The sequence below is a fragment of the Manis javanica genome, chromosome 9, assembly GCF_040802235.1.
Source record: "Manis javanica isolate MJ-LG chromosome 9, MJ_LKY, whole genome shotgun sequence".
Lineage (NCBI taxonomy): Eukaryota > Metazoa > Chordata > Mammalia > Pholidota > Manidae > Manis > Manis javanica.
In genome coordinates, this window is record NC_133164.1 from 91,873,468 (window position 1) to 91,894,500 (window position 21,033).

The 21,033-nt window shown below is 37.0% G+C and overlaps 1 protein-coding gene across 8 annotated transcripts in view; it reads left to right on the forward strand.

Annotated features, from left to right (window-relative positions):
- The window catches only part of KIAA1328 (KIAA1328 ortholog), a 356,434-nt gene that overhangs the window by 4,643 nt on the left and 330,758 nt on the right, over window positions 1-21,033 (forward strand). For 4 of the 8 annotated variants that reach the window (XM_073212929.1, XM_073212930.1, XM_073212934.1 and 1 more), the window contains exons 2-3: window positions 10,485-10,520; window positions 11,773-11,912. The exons of 1 other annotated variant lie outside the window; for it this stretch is intronic. In XM_073212929.1, coding sequence (XP_073069030.1) covers window positions 10,485-10,520; window positions 11,773-11,912 — 176 coding nt within the window. Of the gene's footprint in view, window positions 1-10,365; window positions 10,521-10,892; window positions 11,010-11,772; window positions 11,913-21,033 lie in introns of all 8 variants that reach the window. 3 more of the 8 variants (XM_073212933.1, XM_073212932.1, XM_073212931.1) reach the window with 2 other exon arrangements.

Genomic DNA, 21,033 nt, shown 5'->3' on the forward strand with positions numbered 1-21,033 from the left:
CACTGTGTGGCCCAGACCACTGGGTGGAGCTCTTTATAGAGTCAATAGCAACGTATTGCCCACACATGCGTAGTGTGCTAGCTGACCAGGGCCAAAGGAACCTTCACCTTCATCCACAAGGGATTACACTGAATCTGTTTGGGTAGTTGTTTTGGGTAGTGTAGACATTTTAACAATATTCTTTCAGTCCATGAGAATAGAATGTCTTTCTGTCTGTGTCTTCATTTTCTTTCATTAGGGTTTTACCAGCATCTTTTCTTTTCAGTGCATAGGTCTTTCACCTCCTTGGTTAAATTTATTCTAGGTATTATAATCGTTTTGATGCAATTTTAAATGTTTTTTTTTCCTAAATTTCTCCAAGATTCTGTTATTAGTGTATAGAAATGCAACAGATTTTTGTATATTGATTTTGTATCCTGCAACTTTATAAATTTGTTTATGCTAATGGTTTTTTGGTGGAGTCTTTAGGGTTTTATATATATATATATATATATATATATATATATATATATATATATATATATATATAAATCATTCCATCTGCAAATAGAAGTTTGTGGACATCTACAGTCAGTTCTTCTTAAACAGGAAACAAAGTTATTAGCTCAGAGTAAGGATGGGGGAAGGGGTGTCAGGTTTGAAAAGAGATGAGAAAGTATAAAATACTTGAAGAACTTCTGTCTTGCCAACGGGGTTTCAGCTCCTGGCAAGTTCGGTATGGATTCAGCGTGACCAAAGAAATGACAGTAAAACGTTCTTGGGGTGAAAGGGTTATACCCAACTTTTTTCTCGTGGTGGCAGGTTAATCACTAAAATCTCGTTCACTCAGAGTGAGTCTGCATGCAGCAAACCGGTCTCTGTTTCTGGGCCTCTCTATCCACACAACTGTTCACTAGGCCAGCACAGTGGTCCTCTGTCCTCAGCACTGGCACCACTCCAGCCTCTGCTCTCCTGCAGCCTTGCAGCCGTGCCACCGTGTTGCCCAGAACACTGGGCAGGACTCTTTATATAGAGTCAATAACGATGCATTACCCACACGTGTGTAGTGAGCTAGCCAACCAGGGCCAGGTGAGAATCCTGGCCACAGGCATTTATCTGCAACTTCCAAGTCAAGGTATGGTTGAGTAGGGTCCCTGGTGGTTGGTCTCTTCCAGCTGTGAGCAGGTTTCTTGGTGAATAGTCTAGGGGAGTGTACTTAAGACTCAGTTATGTTTTTCTTTCCATAGCTCATCCTTGGAGAATATTCTGCAAATTCATCATTGCTGTATCTTATTGCTGCCATAAGGGGCAAGTCTTGTATCATCTTGGATTTTTTCCCCTGGGTACTTTTTCTCAGGTGTATTTGAAACAGCAGATGATTAAACATTTATTGAGCACTTGTGTGCTAGATGCCAAGGATATAAAAAATGACTCAGTTTTTGCTGTTAAAGAGCCTGTACAATTTTATTTTATTTTATTTTTTTTTTTATGCTATAAAATATTTAATAACACAGATATGGCAAGTAAAATTTAAACATCAACCATAGTTCACCATACATAAAAACCTGTTCACATTTTGCTCTATTTTATGTCCTTCCAGATATTTTTTCTTGTAATTTTTTTTTTTTTTTTTTTTTTTTTTGAGAGGGCATATCTCATATTTATTGATCAAATGGTTGTTAACAACAATAAAATTCAGTATAGGGGGGTCAATGCTCAATGTACAATCATTAAGCCATCTCAAGCCTAATTCTCGTCAGTCTCCAATCTTCTGAAGCATAACGAACAAGTTCTTACATGGTGAACGAATTCTTACAGAGTGAATAAATTCTTACATGGTGAACAGTACAAGGGCATTCATCACAGAAACTTTTGGTTTTGATCATGCAATATGACCTATAAACCATCAGGTCAAATATGAATATTCATTTGATTTTTGTACTTGATTTATATGTTGATCCCACATTTCTCCTATTATTATTATTATTTTTATTTTTAATAAAATGCTGAAGTGGTAGGTAGATGCAAGATAAAGGTAGAAAACATAGTTTAGTGCTGTAAGAAGGCAAATGTAGATGATCAGATGATCAGGTGTGTGCCTATGGACTAAGTATTAATCCAGGCTAGACAAGGGCAGCAAGACATCCACGGATGCAGAAGATTTCTCTCAAAGCAGGGGGGGTGAGGTTCTGAGCCTCACCTCTGTTGATCCCCAAATTCTCACCTGATGGCCCCCCTGCGACTGTGCCTGTCTTAGGTTGTTCCTCCCTTGAGGAATCTTACCCGTCTCTGGCTAACCAGTCATCTTCCGGGGCCATACAGGGAAATGTAAAGTTGGTAAGTGAGAGAGAAGCCATATTGTTTGCAAAGGTTAGCTTTTTACTTCTTTGCAGATTTATGCCCTGTGGCTTCTATGCCCAGCACTTGTCTCGAGGTATCTTTACCACCTGGAGGAATTATGATACTCGGTAAATTCGATATGAGGCACGAATTCTATTTAAGGTTTGTAGTTAGGAAGGAAGAAGAAAAGCTATAGATGTAGCATATGAAGGAAACTTGGGAGGATTGATTATTTCTTTGACATATCTTCTTGTATAGTACCTTAAGTATGTATAGGTTTTAAACTACTAACTAATTTGCACACACATATTAACATAATAGGAATACGGTGACATAAACAAAGCAAATCTATAATTACCAGCCATCTCCAGTGAAGCCAAGAAAACCATTTAGGCACCCTAGGCATTTGTGAAAATTTATCTATGATATGATGGATATTTTCCAACTGTACTTGAACCATCAGACAAATTAAAGCAGCCCATTTCTGGGATCTGTTCACATCCATATGTTCTTTTAACCATAGATAGTCTATAGTCATGAGATTTTGGGGTGCTACAACTTGCACCCCTCCCAACTCCTGGTTGAGTTCCAACAGTACAGATCCAGTCAAATTCGTTGTCTCACTGTATGCACATGCCAGCCTAGACATCTCCCTCCTCCTTCTTATGGCAAGTCCAGGAGACGGTGGGCTGGATGCAGCCACAACCGCAGCATCGTCCGGATCCCTGTGGAGGCTTTTTGATGATCATCCCCCGGCACGAGTCCTCCAGAGAGTGCTGATGCCGGAAGCTCCTCCTCATATCGTATCTTAGTTCATTTTCTGGGTATCCAAGCTAGGCCTTGATCTTCTGCGTAGAAACAAACAGACCCTTTGCCCACACTTTGACATGCCCTCTAATACCACTGTGCAGAACTCATTGGAGGTCAGCACACAGTAACTGCTTTTTTTTTTTTTTTTTTTAATTAAGAGAAAGGAATATTATCAGAAAAGAGTACCTCCATAGCTGATCATCTGACACCCTTTAAGTGATCAACATTAAGGATATTTAAAGCATGCGTTGATCTTTGATTTACCAATAGTTTTATCCTGTTAAGGAGTAATCCCCCTTTTCTTTCTTTCTTTCTTTTTTTTTTTAAATTTTTAATCTACACTTACCTGAAGAATACTATGTTTACTATGCTCTCCCCTATATCAGGTCCCCCCTAACAACCACATTACGGTTACTGTCCATCAGCTTAGCAAAATGTGGTAGAGTCACTACTTGTCCTCTCTGTGTTGTGCAGCCCACCCTCCCCTTTCTCCCTCCCCACCATGCATGCTAATCTTAATACCCCCCTTCTTCTTCCCCCCCCTTATCCCTCCCTGCACACCCATCCTCCCCAGTTCCTTTCCCTTTGGTACCTGTTAGTCCATTTTTGGGTTCTGTAATTCTGCTGCTGTTTTGTTCCTTCAGTTTTTCCTTTGTTCCTATACTCCTCAGATGAGTGAAATCATTTGGTATTTCTCTTTCTCCACTTGGCTTATTTCACTGAGCATAATACTCTCCAGCTCCATCCATGTTGCTGCAAATGGTTGGATTTTTCCACTTCTTATGGCTGAGTAGTATTCCATTGTGTATATGTACCACATCTTCTTTATCCATTCATCTACAGATGGACATTTAGGTTGCTTCCAATTCTTGGCTATTGTAAATAGTGCTGCGATAAACATAGGAGTGCATCTGTCTTTCTCAAACTTGATTGCTGCGTTCTTAGGGTAAATTCCTAGGAGTGGAATTCCTGGGTCAAATGGTAGGTCTGTTTTGAGCATTTTGATGCACCTCCATACTGCTTTCCACAATGGTTGAACTAATTTACATTCCCACCAGCAGTGTAGGAGGGTTCCCCTTTCTCCACAGCCTCGCCAACATTTGTTGTTGTTTGTCTTTTGGATGGCAGCTATCCTTACTGGTGTGAGGTGATACCTCATTGTAGTTTTAATTTGCATTTCTCTGATAATTAGCGATGTGGAGCATCTTTTCATGTGTCTCTTGGCCATCTGTATTTCTTTTTTGGAGAACTGTCTGTTCAGTTCCTCTGCCCATTTTTTAATTGGGTTATTTGTTTTTTGTTTGTTGAGGCGTGTGAGCTCTTTATATATTCTGGACGTCAAGCCTTTATCAGATCTGTCATTTTCAAATATATTCTCCCATACTGTAGGGTTCCTTTTTGTTCTATTGATGGTGTCTTTCGCTGTACAGAAGCTTTTCAGCTTAATGTAGTCCCACTTGCTCATTTTTGCTGTTGTTTTCCTTGCCCGGGGAGATATGTTCAAGAAGAGATCACTCATGTTTATGTCTAAGAGGTTTTTGCCTATGTTTTTTTCCAAGAGTTTAATGGTTTCGTGACTTACATTCAGGTCTTTGATCCATTTTGAGTTTACCTTTGTATATGGGGTTAGACAATGGTCCAGTTTCATTCTCCTACATGTAGCTGTCCAGTTTTGCCAGCACCATCTGTTGAAGAGACTGTCATTTTGCCATTGTATGTCCATGGCTCCTTTATCAAATATTAATTGACCATATATGTTTGGGTTAATTTCTGGAGTCTCTAATCTGTTCCACTGGTCTGTGGCTCTGTTCTTGTGCCAGTACCAAATTGTCTTGATTACTATGGCTTTGTATTAGAGCTTGAAGTTGGGGAGTGAGATCCCCCCTACTTTATTCTTCTTTTTCAGGATTGCTTTGGCTATTCGGGGTCTTTGGTGTTTCCATATGAATTTTTGAATTATTTGTTCCAATTCATTGAAGAATGTTGCTGGTAATTTGAGAGGGATTGCATCAAATCTGTATATTGCTTTCGGCAGGATGGCCATTTTGACGATATTAATTCTTCCTAGCCATGAGCATGGGATGAGTTTCCATTTATTAGTGTCCCCTTTAATTTCTCTTAAGAGTGACTTGTAGTTTTCAGAGTATAAGTCTTTCACTTCCTTGGTTAGGTTTATTCCTAGGTATTTTATTCTTTTTGATGCAATGGTGAATGGAATTGTTTTCCTGATTTCTCTTTCTATTGATTCGTTGTTAGTGTATAGGAAAGCTACAGATTTCTGTGTGTTGATTTTGTATCCTGCAACTTTGCTGTATTCCGATATCAGTTCTAGTAGTTTTGGAGTGGAGTCTTTAGGGTTTTTTATGTACAGTATCATATCATCTGCAAATAGTGACAGTTTAACTTCTTCTTTACCAATCTGGATTCCTTGTATTTCTTTGTTTTGTCTGATTGCCGTGGCTAGGACCTCCAGTACTATGTTAAATAACAGTGGGGAGAGTGGGCATCCCTGTCTGGTTCCCGATCTCAGTGGAAATGCTTTCAGCTTCTCGCTGTTCAGTATAATGCTGGCTGTGGGTTTATCATATATGGCCTTTATTATGTTGAGGTACTTGCCCTCTATTCCCATTTTGCTGAGAGTTTTTATCATGAATGGATGTTGAATTTTGTCAAATGCTTTTTCAGCATCTATGGAGATGATCATGTGGTTTTTGTCTTTCTTTTTGTTGATGTGGTGGATGATGTTGATGGATTTTCGAATGTTGTACCATCCTTGCATCCCTGGGATGAACCCCACTTGGTCATGGTGTATGATCCTTTTGATATACTGTTGAATTCTGTTTGCTAATATTTTATTGAGTATTTTTGCATCTACATTCATCAGGGATATTGGTCTGTAATTTTCTTTTTTGGTGGGGTCTTTTCCTGGTTTTGGTATTAGGGTGATGTTGGCTTCATAGAATGAGTTTGGGAGTATTCCCTCTTCTTCTATTTTGTGGAACACTTTAAGGAGAATGGGTATTATGTCTTCTCTGTGTGTCTGATAAAATTCCGAGGTAAATCCGTCCGGCCCCGGGGTTTTGTTCTTGGGTAGTTTTTTGATTACTGTTTCAATTTCTTTGCTTGTAATTGGTTTGTTTAACTTTTGTGTTTCTTCCTTGGTCAGTCTTGGGAGGTTGTATTTTTCTAGGAAGTTGTCCATTTCTTCTAGGTTTTCCAGCTTGTTGGCATATAGGTTTTCATAGTAGTCTTTAATAATTCTTTGTATTTCTGTGGAGTCTGTCGTGATTTTTCCATTCTCATTTCTGATTATGTTGATTTGTGTTGACTCTCTTTTTCTCTTAATAAGTTGGGCTAGAGGCTTATCTATTTTGTTTATTTTCTCAAAGAACCAGCTCTTGGTTTCGTTGATTTTTGCTATTGTTTTATTCTTCTCAATTTTGTTTATTTCTTCTCTGATCTTTATTATGTCCCTCCTTCTGCTGACTTTAGGCCTCATTTGTTCTTCTTTTTCCAGTTTTAATAATTGTGATGTTAGACTATTCATTTGGGATTGTTCTTCCTTCTTCAAGTGTGCCTGGATTGCTATATACTTTCCTCTTAAGACTGCTTTCGCTGCATCCCACAGAAGTTGGGGCTTAGTGTTGTTGTTGTCATTTGTTTCTATATATTCCTTGATCTCTATTTTGATTTGTTCATTGATCCATTGATTATTTAGTAGCATGTTGTTAAGCCTCCATGTGTTTGTGAGCCTTTTTGTTTTCTTTGTAGAATTTATTTCTACTTTCATACCTTTGTGGTCTGAAAAATTGGTTGGTAGAATTTCAATATTGTGGAATTTACTGAGGCTCTTTTTGTGAGCTAGTATGTGGTCTATTCTGGAGAATGTTCCATGTGCACTTGAGAAGAATGTATATCCTGTTGCTTTTAGATGTAAAGTTCTATAGATGTCTATTAGGTCTATCTGTTCTAGTGTGTTGTTCAGTGCCTGTGTGTCTTTACTTATTTTCTGCCCGGTGGATCTATCCTTTGGGGTGAGTGGTGTGTTGAAGTCTCCTAAAATGAATGCATTGCAGTCTATTTCCCTCTTTAGTTCTGTTAGTATTTGCTTCACATATGCTGGTGCTCCTGTATTGGGTGCATATATATTTAGAATGGTTATATCCTCTTGTTGGACTAAGCCCTTTATCATTATGTAGTGGCCTTCTTTATCTCTTGTTACTTTCTTTGTTTTGAAGTCTATTTTGTCTGATATTAGTACTGCAACCCCTGCTTTCTTCTCACTGTTGTTTGCCTGAAATATGTTTTTCCATCCCTTGACTTTTAGTCTATGCTTATCTTTGGGTTTAAGGTGAGTTTCTTGTAAGCAGCATATAGATGGGTCTTGCTTTTTTATCCATTCTATTACTCTATGTCTTTTGATTGGTGCATTAAGTCCATTTACATTTAGGGTGACTATTGAAAGATATGTACTTATTGCCATTGCAGGCTTTAGATTCGTGGTTACCAAAGGTTCAAGGTTAGCTTCTTTAGTATCTTACTGCCTAACTTAGCTCGCTTATTGAGCTGTTATATACACTGTCTGGAGAGTCTTTTCTTCTCTCCCTTCTTATTCCTCCTCCTCCATTCTTCATATGTTGTGTGTTTTGTTCTGTGCTCTTTTTAGGGGTGCTCCCATCTAGAGCAGTCCCTGTAGGATGCCCTGTAGAGGTGGTTTGTGGGAAGCAAATTCCCTCAGCTTTTGCTTGTCTGGGAATTGTTTGATCCCACCATCATATTTAAATGATAGTCGTGCTGGATACAGTATCCTTGGTTCAAGGCCCTTCTGTTTCATTGCATTAAGTATATCATGCCATTCTCTTCTGGCCTGTAGGGTTTCTGTTGAGAAGTCTGATGTTAGCCTGATTGGTTTTCCTTTATAGGTGACCTTTTTCTCTCTAGCTGCCTTTAAAACTCTTTCCTTGTCCTTGATCCTTGCCATTTTAATTATTATGTGTCTTGGTGTTGTCCTCCTTGGATTCTTTCTGTTGGGGGTTCTGTATAATTCCATGGTCTGTTCGATTATTTCCTCCCCCAGTTTGGGGAAGTTTTCAGCAATTATTTCTTCAAAGACACTTTCTATCCCTTTTCCTCTTTCTTCCTCTTCTGGTATCCCTATAATACGAATGTTTTTCCTTTTGTATTGGTCACATATTTCTCTTAGTGTTGTTTCATTCCTGGAGATCCTTTTATCTCTCTCTATGTCAGCTTCTATACGTTCCTGTTCTCTGGCTTCTATTCCTTCAATGGCCTCTTGCATCTTATCCATTCTGCTTATAAATCCTTCCAGGGATTGTTTCACTTCTGTGATCTCTTTCCTGACATCTGTGATCTCCTTCCGGACTTCATCCCACTGCTCTTGCATTTTTCTCTGCATCTCATCCCATTGCTCTTGCATTTTTTTCTGCATCTCTGTCAGCATGTTCATGATTTTTATTTTGAATTCTTTTTCAGGAGGACTAGTTAGGTCTGTCTCCTTCTCAGGTGTTGTCTCTGTGATCTTTGTCTGCCTGTAGTTTTGCCTTTTCATGGTGATAGAGATAGTTTGCAGAGCTGGTACAAGTGACCGCTGGAAGAGCTTCCCTTCTTGTTGGTTTGTAGCCTTTTCCTGGGAGAATAGCGACCTCTAGTGGCTTGTGCTGGGCAGCTGTGCGCAGACAGGGCTTCTGCTTCCTGCCCAGTTGCTTTGGGGTTTATCTCCGCTGTTGCTGTGTGCTTGGCCTGGCTGGGGCTGTTCCTCCAAAATGGTGGAGCCCCGTTGGAGGGGGAGCAGCCAGGAGACTATTTATCTCCGTAAGGGGCCTCTGTGCTCCCTGCTGCCCAGGGGGTTAGAGTGCCCAGAGATCCCCAGATTCCCTGCTTCTGGTCTAAGTGACCTGTCCTGCCCCTTTAAGATTTCCAAAAAGCACTCCCCTTCACAAGGCGCTGGGTTCTTGCAGGTGTGGATGTGGTCTGGATGTTGTCCTGTGTCCTGTGGTCTCTATTTTAGGAAGATTTTTCTTTGTTATATTTTCATAGCTCTATGTGTTTTTGGGAGGAGATTTCCACTGCTCTACTCACGCCGCCATCTTGGCTCCGCTAGAATTTTATTTTGTAAGACTTTTTTTTAGATTGGGTGTCAGTGAATTTACAAATTATTGCTCTGCTTGTTAGTTACTATCAGTTTCCTTGGACTAATGGGGTCTAATTCTTTTTTTTTTGCTTCTCTTATGTGTCTCTTAAAATGAAGGAATTTATAGTGTAGGGCACGAGGTACCAACCAAGTCTTGAGACTGTGAAAGTGCTTATGCTGCGCCAAAGAGCTGTTAGAAACCACCTAGCAGCTCAGACAATACAAAGCACCATCTTTATATTCCTCAATTCCTATAGAGATTCTAGGCATTCCAATCAGCATTCCTTGAAAAGTTTCTTAACAAGCGTTGATCCTGAACTGAAATATGTTGACTTTTGAATGTGTTATTAAATCTACTATTCACTCCAGACTTTGCCTCGAAGGAAATAGTTAATAATTGATTTGCCTAGAAATCTTAGGAAAGAAAGCATTTTGTAACAGAATAGAACAGTACAGAATTTTCTATATTATTTGGAAATTTGTTTAGATACCTCCTGAAATTGTCAGAAGGTTACCAAATTTTGGACGTATCTGGGTTAAGATACAGTTCTAAATAAACGTTTGTTTCTGGAAAGAAAGCTTTCTCGTTATACTCCTTCTATAGCAGTGTTTTGATCTTAGCCTTTCTAAATTTCTCCTTTTGAAATTCAAAATTGTTCTTTTTCTTTTTAAATTTCTTCCACTTGTTAAATAGTAGGGCTTGTTGGGACTTTTCATGAGTGCACTGCAGAAGAATAAAAACTGTTTTTGTGTTTGCATACTTGACTTGCCCTCATTGTTTCTTCTTCAGTGCTAAAGCTCATTTTGAAGTGATTTATTCATGTCTAAAATAATTTGTCAGGTGTCCAATAATGAGCGAACTAGAGTACTTAACTCCTTGTGTATGAAATGAAAGGAAACTAATAGTAGAATTTATAGTGTAGGGTATCACTTGGGAATAAACATGGAATAAAGTTTTATGAAACAAGGCCTTCTAAAATTTTCATAAAGCATATAGCTGTGTGTATATAAAGATGAACTTTAAAAGGTTATTAATTTTTCTATGTTTATTTCAATTATGTTGCTTTCTGATTTTTTTTTTAAAGCTAGTTACAATTTCCCTGGTCAAAAGAAATTACAAATTGTAATAGAAGTACAAGACAGAAGCAGCATTTGGATACTGGATAATCTTTTCTAGTATTTTCCTTTATGTCCTCCTGCATAGTTTCTGATGAAGAACAATCAATAGTGTATGTTCCAGGTATGATTTTCTATACTAATTTGGCAAGCTTCCTTTGCTTTTTTTTTTAATTAAGGTATCGTTGATATACACTAATCTATGAAGGCTTCACATGAAAAACATTGTGGTTACTACATTCACTCATATTATCAAGTGCCCCCCATGCCCCTTTGAAGTCACTGCCCATCAGTATAGTAAGATGGCAACACTGTCACTGCTTGTCTTCTGTGCTATACTGTCTTTCCTGTGACCCCTCCACACACCATGTGTGCCAATCATGATACCCCTCAATCCCCTTCTCCCTCTCTCCCCACCCACCCTCCCCTACACCTCCCCTTTGGTAACTGCCAGTCTCTTGGAGTCTGTGAGTCTGTTGCTATTTTGTTCCTTCAGTTTTGCCTCGTTGATACACTCCACAAATGAGGGAAATCATTTGGCACTTGTCTTTCTCCGTCTGGCTTATTTCACTGAGCATAATAACCTCCAGCTCCATCCATGTTGTTGCAAATGGTAGGATTTGTTTTCTTATGGCTGAATAGTGTTCCTATGTATATATGTACCACCTCTTTATCCATTCATCTACTGATGGATGCTTCCTTTGCTTTTTTTTTTTTTTTTTTTTTTGCTTTTTAAGTGTTAAAAGAAAATTAAACATTAAGACAACTGTGCAAGTATCACTAGATGAACAGTTCATCAGAACTTTTTTTTTTTTCATGACCTTACTGACGTTTGAAATGATGCCCTATTTTAGGGGCTGGCTGGGCAAGTCAGTTTTTTATGAACTTGTAGAATACTTCATCATGTATTAAAGAGCAAGAGATTTTTAATTTCTGTGCTATCAATAATAGCCGAAATTTCATATTTCAAAGAAAAATGTGGGAACTTCTTGATTCGGGGTTTGTGTAATAGACTCTTTACAGTGTACTGGTTGTTACTGGTGGATAGTGAAAGAACCGTTGACGGCACCCTAATTATGAAAAATGACATCTTCAGTTTCCTCAGTGTTGAGATATGTATGGTGTGTTATATTTCATTGGTTTTATTGTGACTTATGTGTATTCACATCCCCTTTTAAAAAATATTTCAATTGAATCTTTATTCAAAATAGTCTTCACGATTCATTATTTATTAAGAGAGCTTTAAAGTGAAGTTTATAAAGTAAGTTTTTCCCAACAGATCCCATGAAGTAGAGGATATTAAGGAAAAGGTTGAGGGGGGTTTAAGAGAATGAGAACTTACAATTTTGAAATCTTGTTTGATGGAAAATCCTTAGGAATTTCTACAGGAGGAAATACCAGATCAAGACACAAGTTGAGTCCAAAAGCTGATGTTAAACTTAAGACATCGAGGGTGACTGCTACTTCCGTCTCCATGGAGTGTTTAAAAGGTACAGGAGATTCAGTGGATGAACAGGTAAGTAATTGCTTTCTTTTTTTTCTTCTATCTTTGTAAATGCTGACCAATCACTAATTTTACTGTACTGATCAATAACTTATAGATAAGGATAGAAGAGCCCACAAAAGAACATAAAGTCATCTACAGGCATTCTTAAAAAATACAGAGGATTCTAGAATACTTTGCTTGGTATGGATATACCTAGATTACTCAAAGAAAGGTTTTGCTCCAAAATGCCCAGGCTTGCTTTAAGCCTTAGTTAAGAAAAATTTATTGCCTTAGAATGTCTCAAAAGACCTACATCCTGATCTGTGTCAAGTGAGTAAATCAAATTGACAAGTGCTTTTTCCTTTATTAGGAGTCCTTTATTGTTTTTGTTCATGTGAATTTGTTAGTTGATGATGGATAAAAACCCTTGTGTATGAGATGCTTTATTAAAAGAAAATTAGCCTGCCTTATTTCCTGCACTTGGAAAATAATATCATGAAGACTCTTTCTTTTTATAACCCAGTCATTAATACCTCCCTTGTCTTTGCTTGTCATAGTATCTTTATTACTTTGGTACGTGCCCTGTCTGATTGGTTTATTGTATGTTACTTTTGTTATATTTTGTCTCCCCAACCAGGGTTTAAGTAAGGGTTTGGCAATCTATAGGCCAAATCTGCTTGCTGCCTGATTTGTAAATAAAGTTTTAATTGGAACACAGCTGTGCTCATTCTTTCAATATTATCTTATTGTTGCTTATATTAAAATGGCAGAGTTGCTACATAGACTGTATGCCCACAAAGCCAAAAATATTTACTTTTGAACCCTTTATAGAAAATATTTTTCAATCCCTGGTTTATGTTCTTGAGGACATTTCCAATATCTGATTTGTTACTAGTTATGTTTAGTAGAGTAGAGGATTTAACTATAATTAGTCCAAAAGGCCTGCTTGTACCCACTTCCCACTGGGATGTGAATAGTTGAATTTGCAGGTTTTTATCAAAAATTGAAAGTTTTTTTCATAAAATGGTTTGTTTGTTTTATATTGGACAATAGCCTTTCTTTGGATTCTATTGACTTTTTAGCAAAAATTCTTTGTTGGGCTATTTCGCTGGTCCAAAGAATACTTCTTTAACTTACATATATACATCTTTAACTTATCACAGCCTATTTTCAAGTGATATTTTCTTACTTTACCTATAATTTAAGGACTTTCAACAGTCTATGACCTGACTTTTGCGATATTATCATAAATTTTACTACTATAGACCTCTAAATATATTACTACTTTTGCCTTACACAATCAACTTTTAAAAAATTGATGTATAATTCACATATCATAAAATTTATCCTTTTAAATTGTACAGTTCATTATTTTTTTGCTTATTCACAGAGCTATGGCTCTGTCACCACAATCTAATTCCAGAACATTTTTATATCCCAGAAAAATACTCTGTATGCTTTAGCAGTTACTCCCCATTCCCCTTATCCCCTAGCAACCACTAATCTACTCTTAGTCTCTATAGATTTGTCTATTCTGGACATTTCATATAGAAAGAATCATATAATATATGGCCTTCTGTGACTGCCTTCTTTCACTTAGCATAACAATTTCAAGATTCATCTATGTTGTATCATGTATCATTATATTACTTTTTATGGCTGAATAAATATTTTGTATATCCATTCCCCAGTTGAAGGACATTTGGGTTGTTACACTTTTTGGCTATTATGAATAATGCTGTTTTGAACATTCAAGTACAATTTTTTGTGTGGATACATGTTTTCACTTCTCTTGGGTATAAACCTAGAAGTAGAATTGCAGGGTCATGTAGTAATACTATATTTACCTTTTGATAATTGCCAGAGTGGCTACACCAGCAGTGTATGAGGATTTCAGTTTCTCCACATTCTCACCAAGACTTTATGTCTGTCTTTTATATTATAACCATCCTGGTGAGTATGAAGTGGTATCTCATTGTGGTTTTGACTTGTATTTCCTTAGTGACTAATTATGATCATTTTATGTACTTTTTGGCCACTTGTATATGTTCTTTAGAGAAATATCTATTCAGATCCTTTTCAGTTGTGTTATTTGTCTTACTGATGAGTTATAAAAATTCTTTGTAAATTCCATCTCCAAGTCCTTTATCAGATACATGATTTGTGAATAGTTTCTCCCATTCTGTGCATGTCTTTTCACTCTTATTGGCATCCTTTGAAGCATAAATTTAAAAAATTTGGATGAAGTCCTACTTGTCAATTGTTTTCTGTTGTTGTCTGTGCTTTGCTGTCATTTCTACATTTGAAATCATTGCCCAAGCCAAGGTCTCAAAGATTTATACCAGTTTTTTCTTCTTAAAGTTTTTTCATAGTGGATATTACATTTAGTCTTTGATCCACACTGTGTGTATTGGATGATTTTGCCTTTTTGCTCAACATAAGTTCATGAAATTTATGTATGTTGTGTATAGTTGTATTTCATTGCTTTTCACTGATATTTCAATCAGGGTTTAGTCAGTGATCTGAACTGAGAATATTTAATGTAAAGACCTTTCGGTGCTGGACAACTGAAAAGACTAAAGTGTTTTGTTTGTAATAACTGCAAGAAGCAACTACCATCCCTAGGGCTGGGAGAACAGGCAGAACAAGTTGGAATTATTAAAACTTAGAAACTTGGAGGAGTAGCCCCTCAGGGCTGGCAGTTGGACCTCTGGTGATGCGGAACCAGGCTAACCAGTACTGGTATCCCTAGGTGACATAAAAACTGGTTCCACAGGGGCTGGAAAACTTGCCAACTGGAATCAGCTGTTTTTGCTAGGGTGAAGTGAAGAACTGACAGGGTGACACCAATGGGAACAGGAAGCATATAGGAATTAATGAGTATTTTCTTCCTCTAACAACTTCTAGTCTCTTAGTTCTTCCTTTTGACAGAGTATAACAGAAAGGCATGTGGCAAAGGTGAAATGAGGTTTCCAGAGTCTCAGCCTCAGATTACAAAGCAGAGTGTGGTAGGTTTGGTTTGAAGATGAAAGTTAATAGCATAACAACCAGTACCTTCAGAATTCCATTGTATAAATTTACCACAATTTATTGTTTAGTTGAAAAACATGTGTTTTCAGGTTTCTGTTAAATACATTGGTTTTAAAATTCTGCCTTTGTGCAAGGGTTTCTCTTGTTTGTTCTTATACTCAGTGCACCACTACTGAATGTCTTTTCCTGGATTTTCAGCAACTTCTCCCATTGCGAAATCCAGTGATTCTTTTCACATTCTGTTTAGCTTTTATGATCATTAGCACTGTTAATGCCATACTCTTCTTAAAACTTATATTGCTCCCACAGTATTACATGCTTCTGATTCTCCTTTTTAAATACCAGTTTTAATGTATTTCTTGAATTTGTAGCTGATTCTCAAAAAGATATTTTTTCTTTAAGGAAAAACCTCAAATATAGTAAAGTATAACGAAAATAATAAAACTCTTAATATCATTCATGTTACCATATAGGTGAATTTTAAATGTTTGTTTTTCTCTGACTGTGAGAGCCAGATGACCATTTCCATTTTCCTGCGTAAACATTTCCATATGAATTGAATTTCATCTTATCTTAAATTGACTGTATTTAAAACCAAACCCCTTTTATTTTCTTACCATCTCCTCTTTCCCATTTCCTTTTTCTCCCCTGCTTTTTCCATGTTTGGCTATCAGTATTTACAAGAATCATTTTAGAGGTCCTGAAGTATTTGGACTTGCCTACTTTGTGGTTGCACAAATGCCAAGGATCCTTTCCTTTTACATGTTTCTTTTTTCTTTTCTTTTTTTAATTAAAGTATACAATTTTATGAAGGTTTTACATAAATAGCATCGTGGTTTCAACATTTATCCATATTATCAGTTCCTAATGCCCCTGCCCATTGCAGTTACTGTCTTATCAGCGAGGTAAGATATTATAGTTATTACTTGTCCTCTCTGTGCTGTACTGCCTTCCCTGGGACCTACCTATATTGTGAGTGCATATTATAATGCCCCTTAATCCCCTTCTCCCTCCCTCCCTACCCACCATCCCCAACCCCTTCCCTTTGGTAACTGCTAGTCCCTTCTTAGAGTCTGTGAGTCTGTAAATCTGCTGCTGTTTTGTTCCTTCAGTTTTGCTTCGTTGTTACACTCCACAAATGAGGGAAATCATTTGATACTTGTCCTTCTCTGCCTGGTTTATTTCTCTGAAGCATAATAACCTCTAGTTCCATCTATGTCATTGCAAATGGTAAGATTTGTTTTATTTTTATGGCTGAATAATTTTCCATTGTGTGTATATACCACAACTTCTTTATTCATTCATCTGTTGATGGACATGTAGGTTGCTTTCATATCTTGGCTATTGTACATAGTGCTGCAATGAACACAGGGGTGCATGTGTCTTTCTCAATCAGGGATCTTGTTTTCTTCAGGTATATTGCTAGGAGTGGAATTACTGGGTTAAATAGTATTTATATTTTTAGTTTTTTGAGGAACCTCCATATTGCTGTCCACAATGGTTGACCTAATTTACATTCCCACCAGTAGTGTAGGAGGGTTCCCCTTTCTCTGCTTCCTCAACAGCATTTGTTGTTTCTTGTCTGTTGGATCTTGGCCATCCTAACTGGTGTGAGGTGATATCTCATTGTGGTTTTAATTTGCATTTCCCTGATAATTAGTGATGTGGAGCATCTTTTCATGTGCCTTGTTCGCCATTCAAATTTCTTCTTTGGGAAGTGTCTGTTTAGCCCTCTGCCCATTTTTTAATCTGGTTGTTTTTATTGTGTTGAGGTTTCTGAGTTCTTTATTTTGGATGTTAACCCCTTGTTGGAAAAGTTGTTTATAAATGTATTCTCCCATACTATAGGATGCCTTTTTGTTCTGCTAATGGTGCCCTTTGCTATACAGAAGCTTTTTAGTTTCATGTAGTCCCACTTGTTCATCTTTCATTTTGTTTCCCTTGCCCAAGGAGATGTGTTCAGGAAAAAGTTGCTCATGTTTATATTCAGGAGATTTTTGCCTAAGTTTTCTTCTAAGAGTTTTACGGTTTCATAACTTACATTCAGGTCTTTGATCCATTTTGAGTTTACTTTTGTGTATGGAATTAGACAACAATCCAGTTTCATTTTCTTACATGTAGCTGTCCAGTTTTGCCAACAACAGTTTTTGAAGAGGCTGTCTTTCCCCACTGTATATTCATGTTTGCTTTATCGTATATTAATTGACCATATATTTGTGGATTTATATCAGGCTCTCTATTCTGTTCCATTGATCTATGGGTCTTTTCTTGTGCCAGTACCAAATTGTTGTGATTACTGTAGCTTTGTAGTAGAGCTTGAAGTCAGGGAGCATAATTCCCCCTGTTTTGTTATTCCCTCCTCTTCTACTTTTTCTCAGGATTGCTTTGGCTATTTGGGGTCTTCTGTGGTTCCATATGAATTTTAGAACTATTTGATTTAGTTCATTGAAGAATGCTGTTGTTATTTTGATGGGGATTATATTGAATCTGTAAATTGATTTGGGCAGGGTGGCCATTTTGACAATATTAATTCTTCATATCCAGGAGAATGGGATAGATTTCCATGTTTTGGTGTCTTCTTTAATTTCTTTCAGAGTGTCTGGTAGTTTTCAGAGTATAGGTCTTTCACCTCTTTGGTTAGGTTTATTCCTAGGTATTCTTTTTGATGCAGTTGCAAATGGAGTTATTTTCCTGATTTCTCCTCCTGCTAGTTCATTGTTAGTATATAGGAATGCAACAGATTTCTGTGTACTAATTTTGTATCCTGAAATTTTGCTGAATTCAGTTATCTAGTAGTTTTTTTGTGTAGTCTTCAGAGTTTAGTATGTGCAATATCATATCATCTGCAAACAGTGACAGGTTAACTTCTTCCTTACCAATCTGGATGCCATTTATTTCTTTGTGTTGTGTGATTGCCTTGGCTAGGACCCCCAGTACTATGTTGAATAAAATTGGGGTGAGTGGGTATCCTTGTCTTGTTCCCAATCTTAGAGGAAAAGTTTTCAGCTTTTTGCTTTTAAGTATGATGTTGGCTGTGGTTTTGTTTATATGGCCTTTATCATGTTGAGGTACTTGCCCTCTATTCCCATTTTGTTGAGTTTTTATCATGAATGGATGTTGAATTTTGTCAAATGCTTTTTCAGCATCTATGGAGGTGATCATGTGAATTTTGTCCTTTTTGTTGATGTGATGTATGATACTGATTGATTTTCAAATATTGTACCATCCTTGCATCCCTAGAATAGATCTTACTTGATCATGATGGATGATCTTCTTGATGTGTTTTTTAATTCGGTTTGCTAATATTTTGTTGAGTATTTTTGCATCTATGTTCATCAGGGATATTGGTCTGTAATTGTCTTTTTTTTTTGGTGTCTTTGTCTTGTTTTTTGATATTAGAGTGATGCTGGCCTCATAAAATGAGTTTGGAAGTATTCCCTCCTCTTCTACTTTTTGGAAAACGTTAAGGAATATGGGTATTAGCACTTCTTTAAATGCTTGCAGCTGTGAAGCCATCTGGTCCAGGGATTTTGTTCTTAGGTAATTTTTTGACTACCAATTCAATTTTGCTGCCGGTAATTGGTCTATTCAGATTCTCTGTTTCTTCCTGTGTCAGCCTTTGAAGGTTGTATTTTTCTAAAAGTTGTCCATTTCTTGTAGGTTATCCAATTTGTTGGCATTTAGTTTTTATAGTATTCTCTAATAATTCTTTGTATTTCTGTCGTGTCTGTGCTGCTTTTTCCTTTTTCATTTCTGTATTTGTTTTATGTGTGTACACTCCCTTTTTTTCTTGTTAAGTCTGGCCAGGGGTTTATCTAATTTGTTTATTTTCTCAAAGAACCAGCTCCTGGTTTCATTGATTCTTTCTATTTTTTTATTCTTCCCAATTTTATTTATTTCTGCTCTGATCTCTATATGTCCCTCCTTCTGCTGCTTTGGTCCTCATTTGTTCTTCTTTTTCTAGTTTCATTAATTGTGAATTTAGAGTGTTAATTTGGGATTGTTCTTCTTTCTTGAGGGAAGCCTGTGTTGCTATAAATCTTTCCTCTTATAACTGCTTCACAGTATCCCACAGGTTTTGGGCTATTTTCATTTGTCTCCATATATTGCTTGACCTCAGTTTTTATTTGATCATTGATCCATTGATGATTTAGGAGCATATTGTTAAGCCTCCATATGTTTGCTTGTTTTCTTTGTATAATTTATTTCTAGTTTGATACCTTTGTTGTTTGAGAAGCTGGTTGGCACAGTTTCAGTGTTTTTGAATTTGCTGAAGCTCTTTTTGTGTCCTATTCTGGATCTAAACTTTCCATGTGCACTTGAGAAGAAAGTGTATCTTGGTGCTCTTGAGTGGAGTTTTGTGTAGATGTCTGTTAGGTCTGTCTGTTCTAATGCGTTATTCAATTTAGTGCCTCTGTCTCCTTACTTATTTTGTGTCTGGTTGGTCTGGCCTTTGAAATTAGTGGTGTGTTGAAGTCTCCTAAAATGAATGCATTCCATTTTATTTCCCCCTTTAATTCTTTTAGTATTTGTTTCACATATTTAGGTGCTCCTGTGTTGGGTACATAGATATTTATAATAGTTATATCCTCTTGTTGGACTGATCCCTTTATCATTATGTAATGTCCTTCTTTGTCTTTTGTCACTTTCCTTGTTTTGAAATCCATTTTGTCTTATATAAGTACTGCTTCTCCTGCATTTTTCTCCGTATTATTTTTATGAAATATCTTTTTCCATCCCTTTACTGTTAGTCTGTGTATGTCTTTTGGGTTTGAAGTGATTCTCTTATAGGGAGCATATAGATAGGTCTGGGTTTTTTTAATACATTGTGCAACTCTGTCTTTTGATTGGTGTATTTAGTCCATTCATATTTAGGGTGATTATCAGTGTATATGTACTTGCTGTAGGCTTCATATTTGTGGTTACCAAAGGTTCAGGGATAGCTTCCTTACTATCTTAACAGTCCATCTTAAATCATTTATTACTCTATTTCAAACACAATCTAAAAGTTCCTTTTTTTCCTCTCTTTCTTCCTCTTCCTCCCTTCTTTATATATTAGGTATCATATTCTATGTGTTTATTTTCTCTGGTGACAGCTATTTAGCCCTAGGAGCATATTCATCAAAATTTCTTGTAGAGCTAGTTTGGTGTTGGTGAATTCCGTCAACTTTGCTTATCTGAAAGTTGTTTAATCTGTGCTTCAAATTTAAATGATAATCTTGCCAGATAGAGTATTCTTGGTTGGAGGCCCTTCTGTTTCATTACATTAAATATGTCATGCCACTCCCTACTGGCCTGTAAGGTTTCTGCCAAGAAGTCTGCTGATAGCCTGATGGGGTTTCCTTTATAAGTGACCTTTTTCTCTCTCTGGCTGCTTTCAGTAGTCTCTCCTTATCCCTAATCTTTGCCATTTTAATCATTATATGTCTTGGTGTTGTCTTTCTAGGGTCCCTTGGGTTGGGAGATCTTTGCACTTCCATGACCTGAGTGACTATTTCCTTCTCCAGTTTGGGGGAGTTTTTAATATTTCCTCCAAGAGACTTTATATCCCTTTTTCTCTCTCTCCTTCTTCTGGTACACATATATTGCAAATATTGTACCATTTGAATTTGTTGCTCAGCTAAAATAGTTATTACTATTTTAATCCTAGAGATCCTTTTTTCTCTCTGTGACTCAGCTTCTTTGTTTTCCTGTGTTCTAATTTCAATTTTATTTACTGTGTCCTCTACCTTATCTAATCTATTTTTAAATCCCTCTATTGTATATTTCATTTCAGATATTGCATTTTCCGAAGTTGCTGTCTCTCTGTTGACATCCTCCCTGAGGTCTTGAATATTTTTCTGTAGCTCCGTGAGAATGTTTATGACTTCTGTTTTGAAATCTTTATCAAGATTGGTGATTTCAGTTTCTGTAAACCCTCTTCCTGGCGTTTTTTTCTTGTAATTTTGGTTTGACCAAATTCCTTTGCCATTTCTTTTTTTTTAGTGTTTCCTATGGAATCATAACTTTGTGTAGGTGGTGCTGTCTAGTGCTCAGAAGCTCTACTCTCTGGACCTGCTGTGTCCCTGCAGCAACAGCAAGGGTCACAGGTGAGCAGTTACTGGCGCCTGCCTGGAGGAAG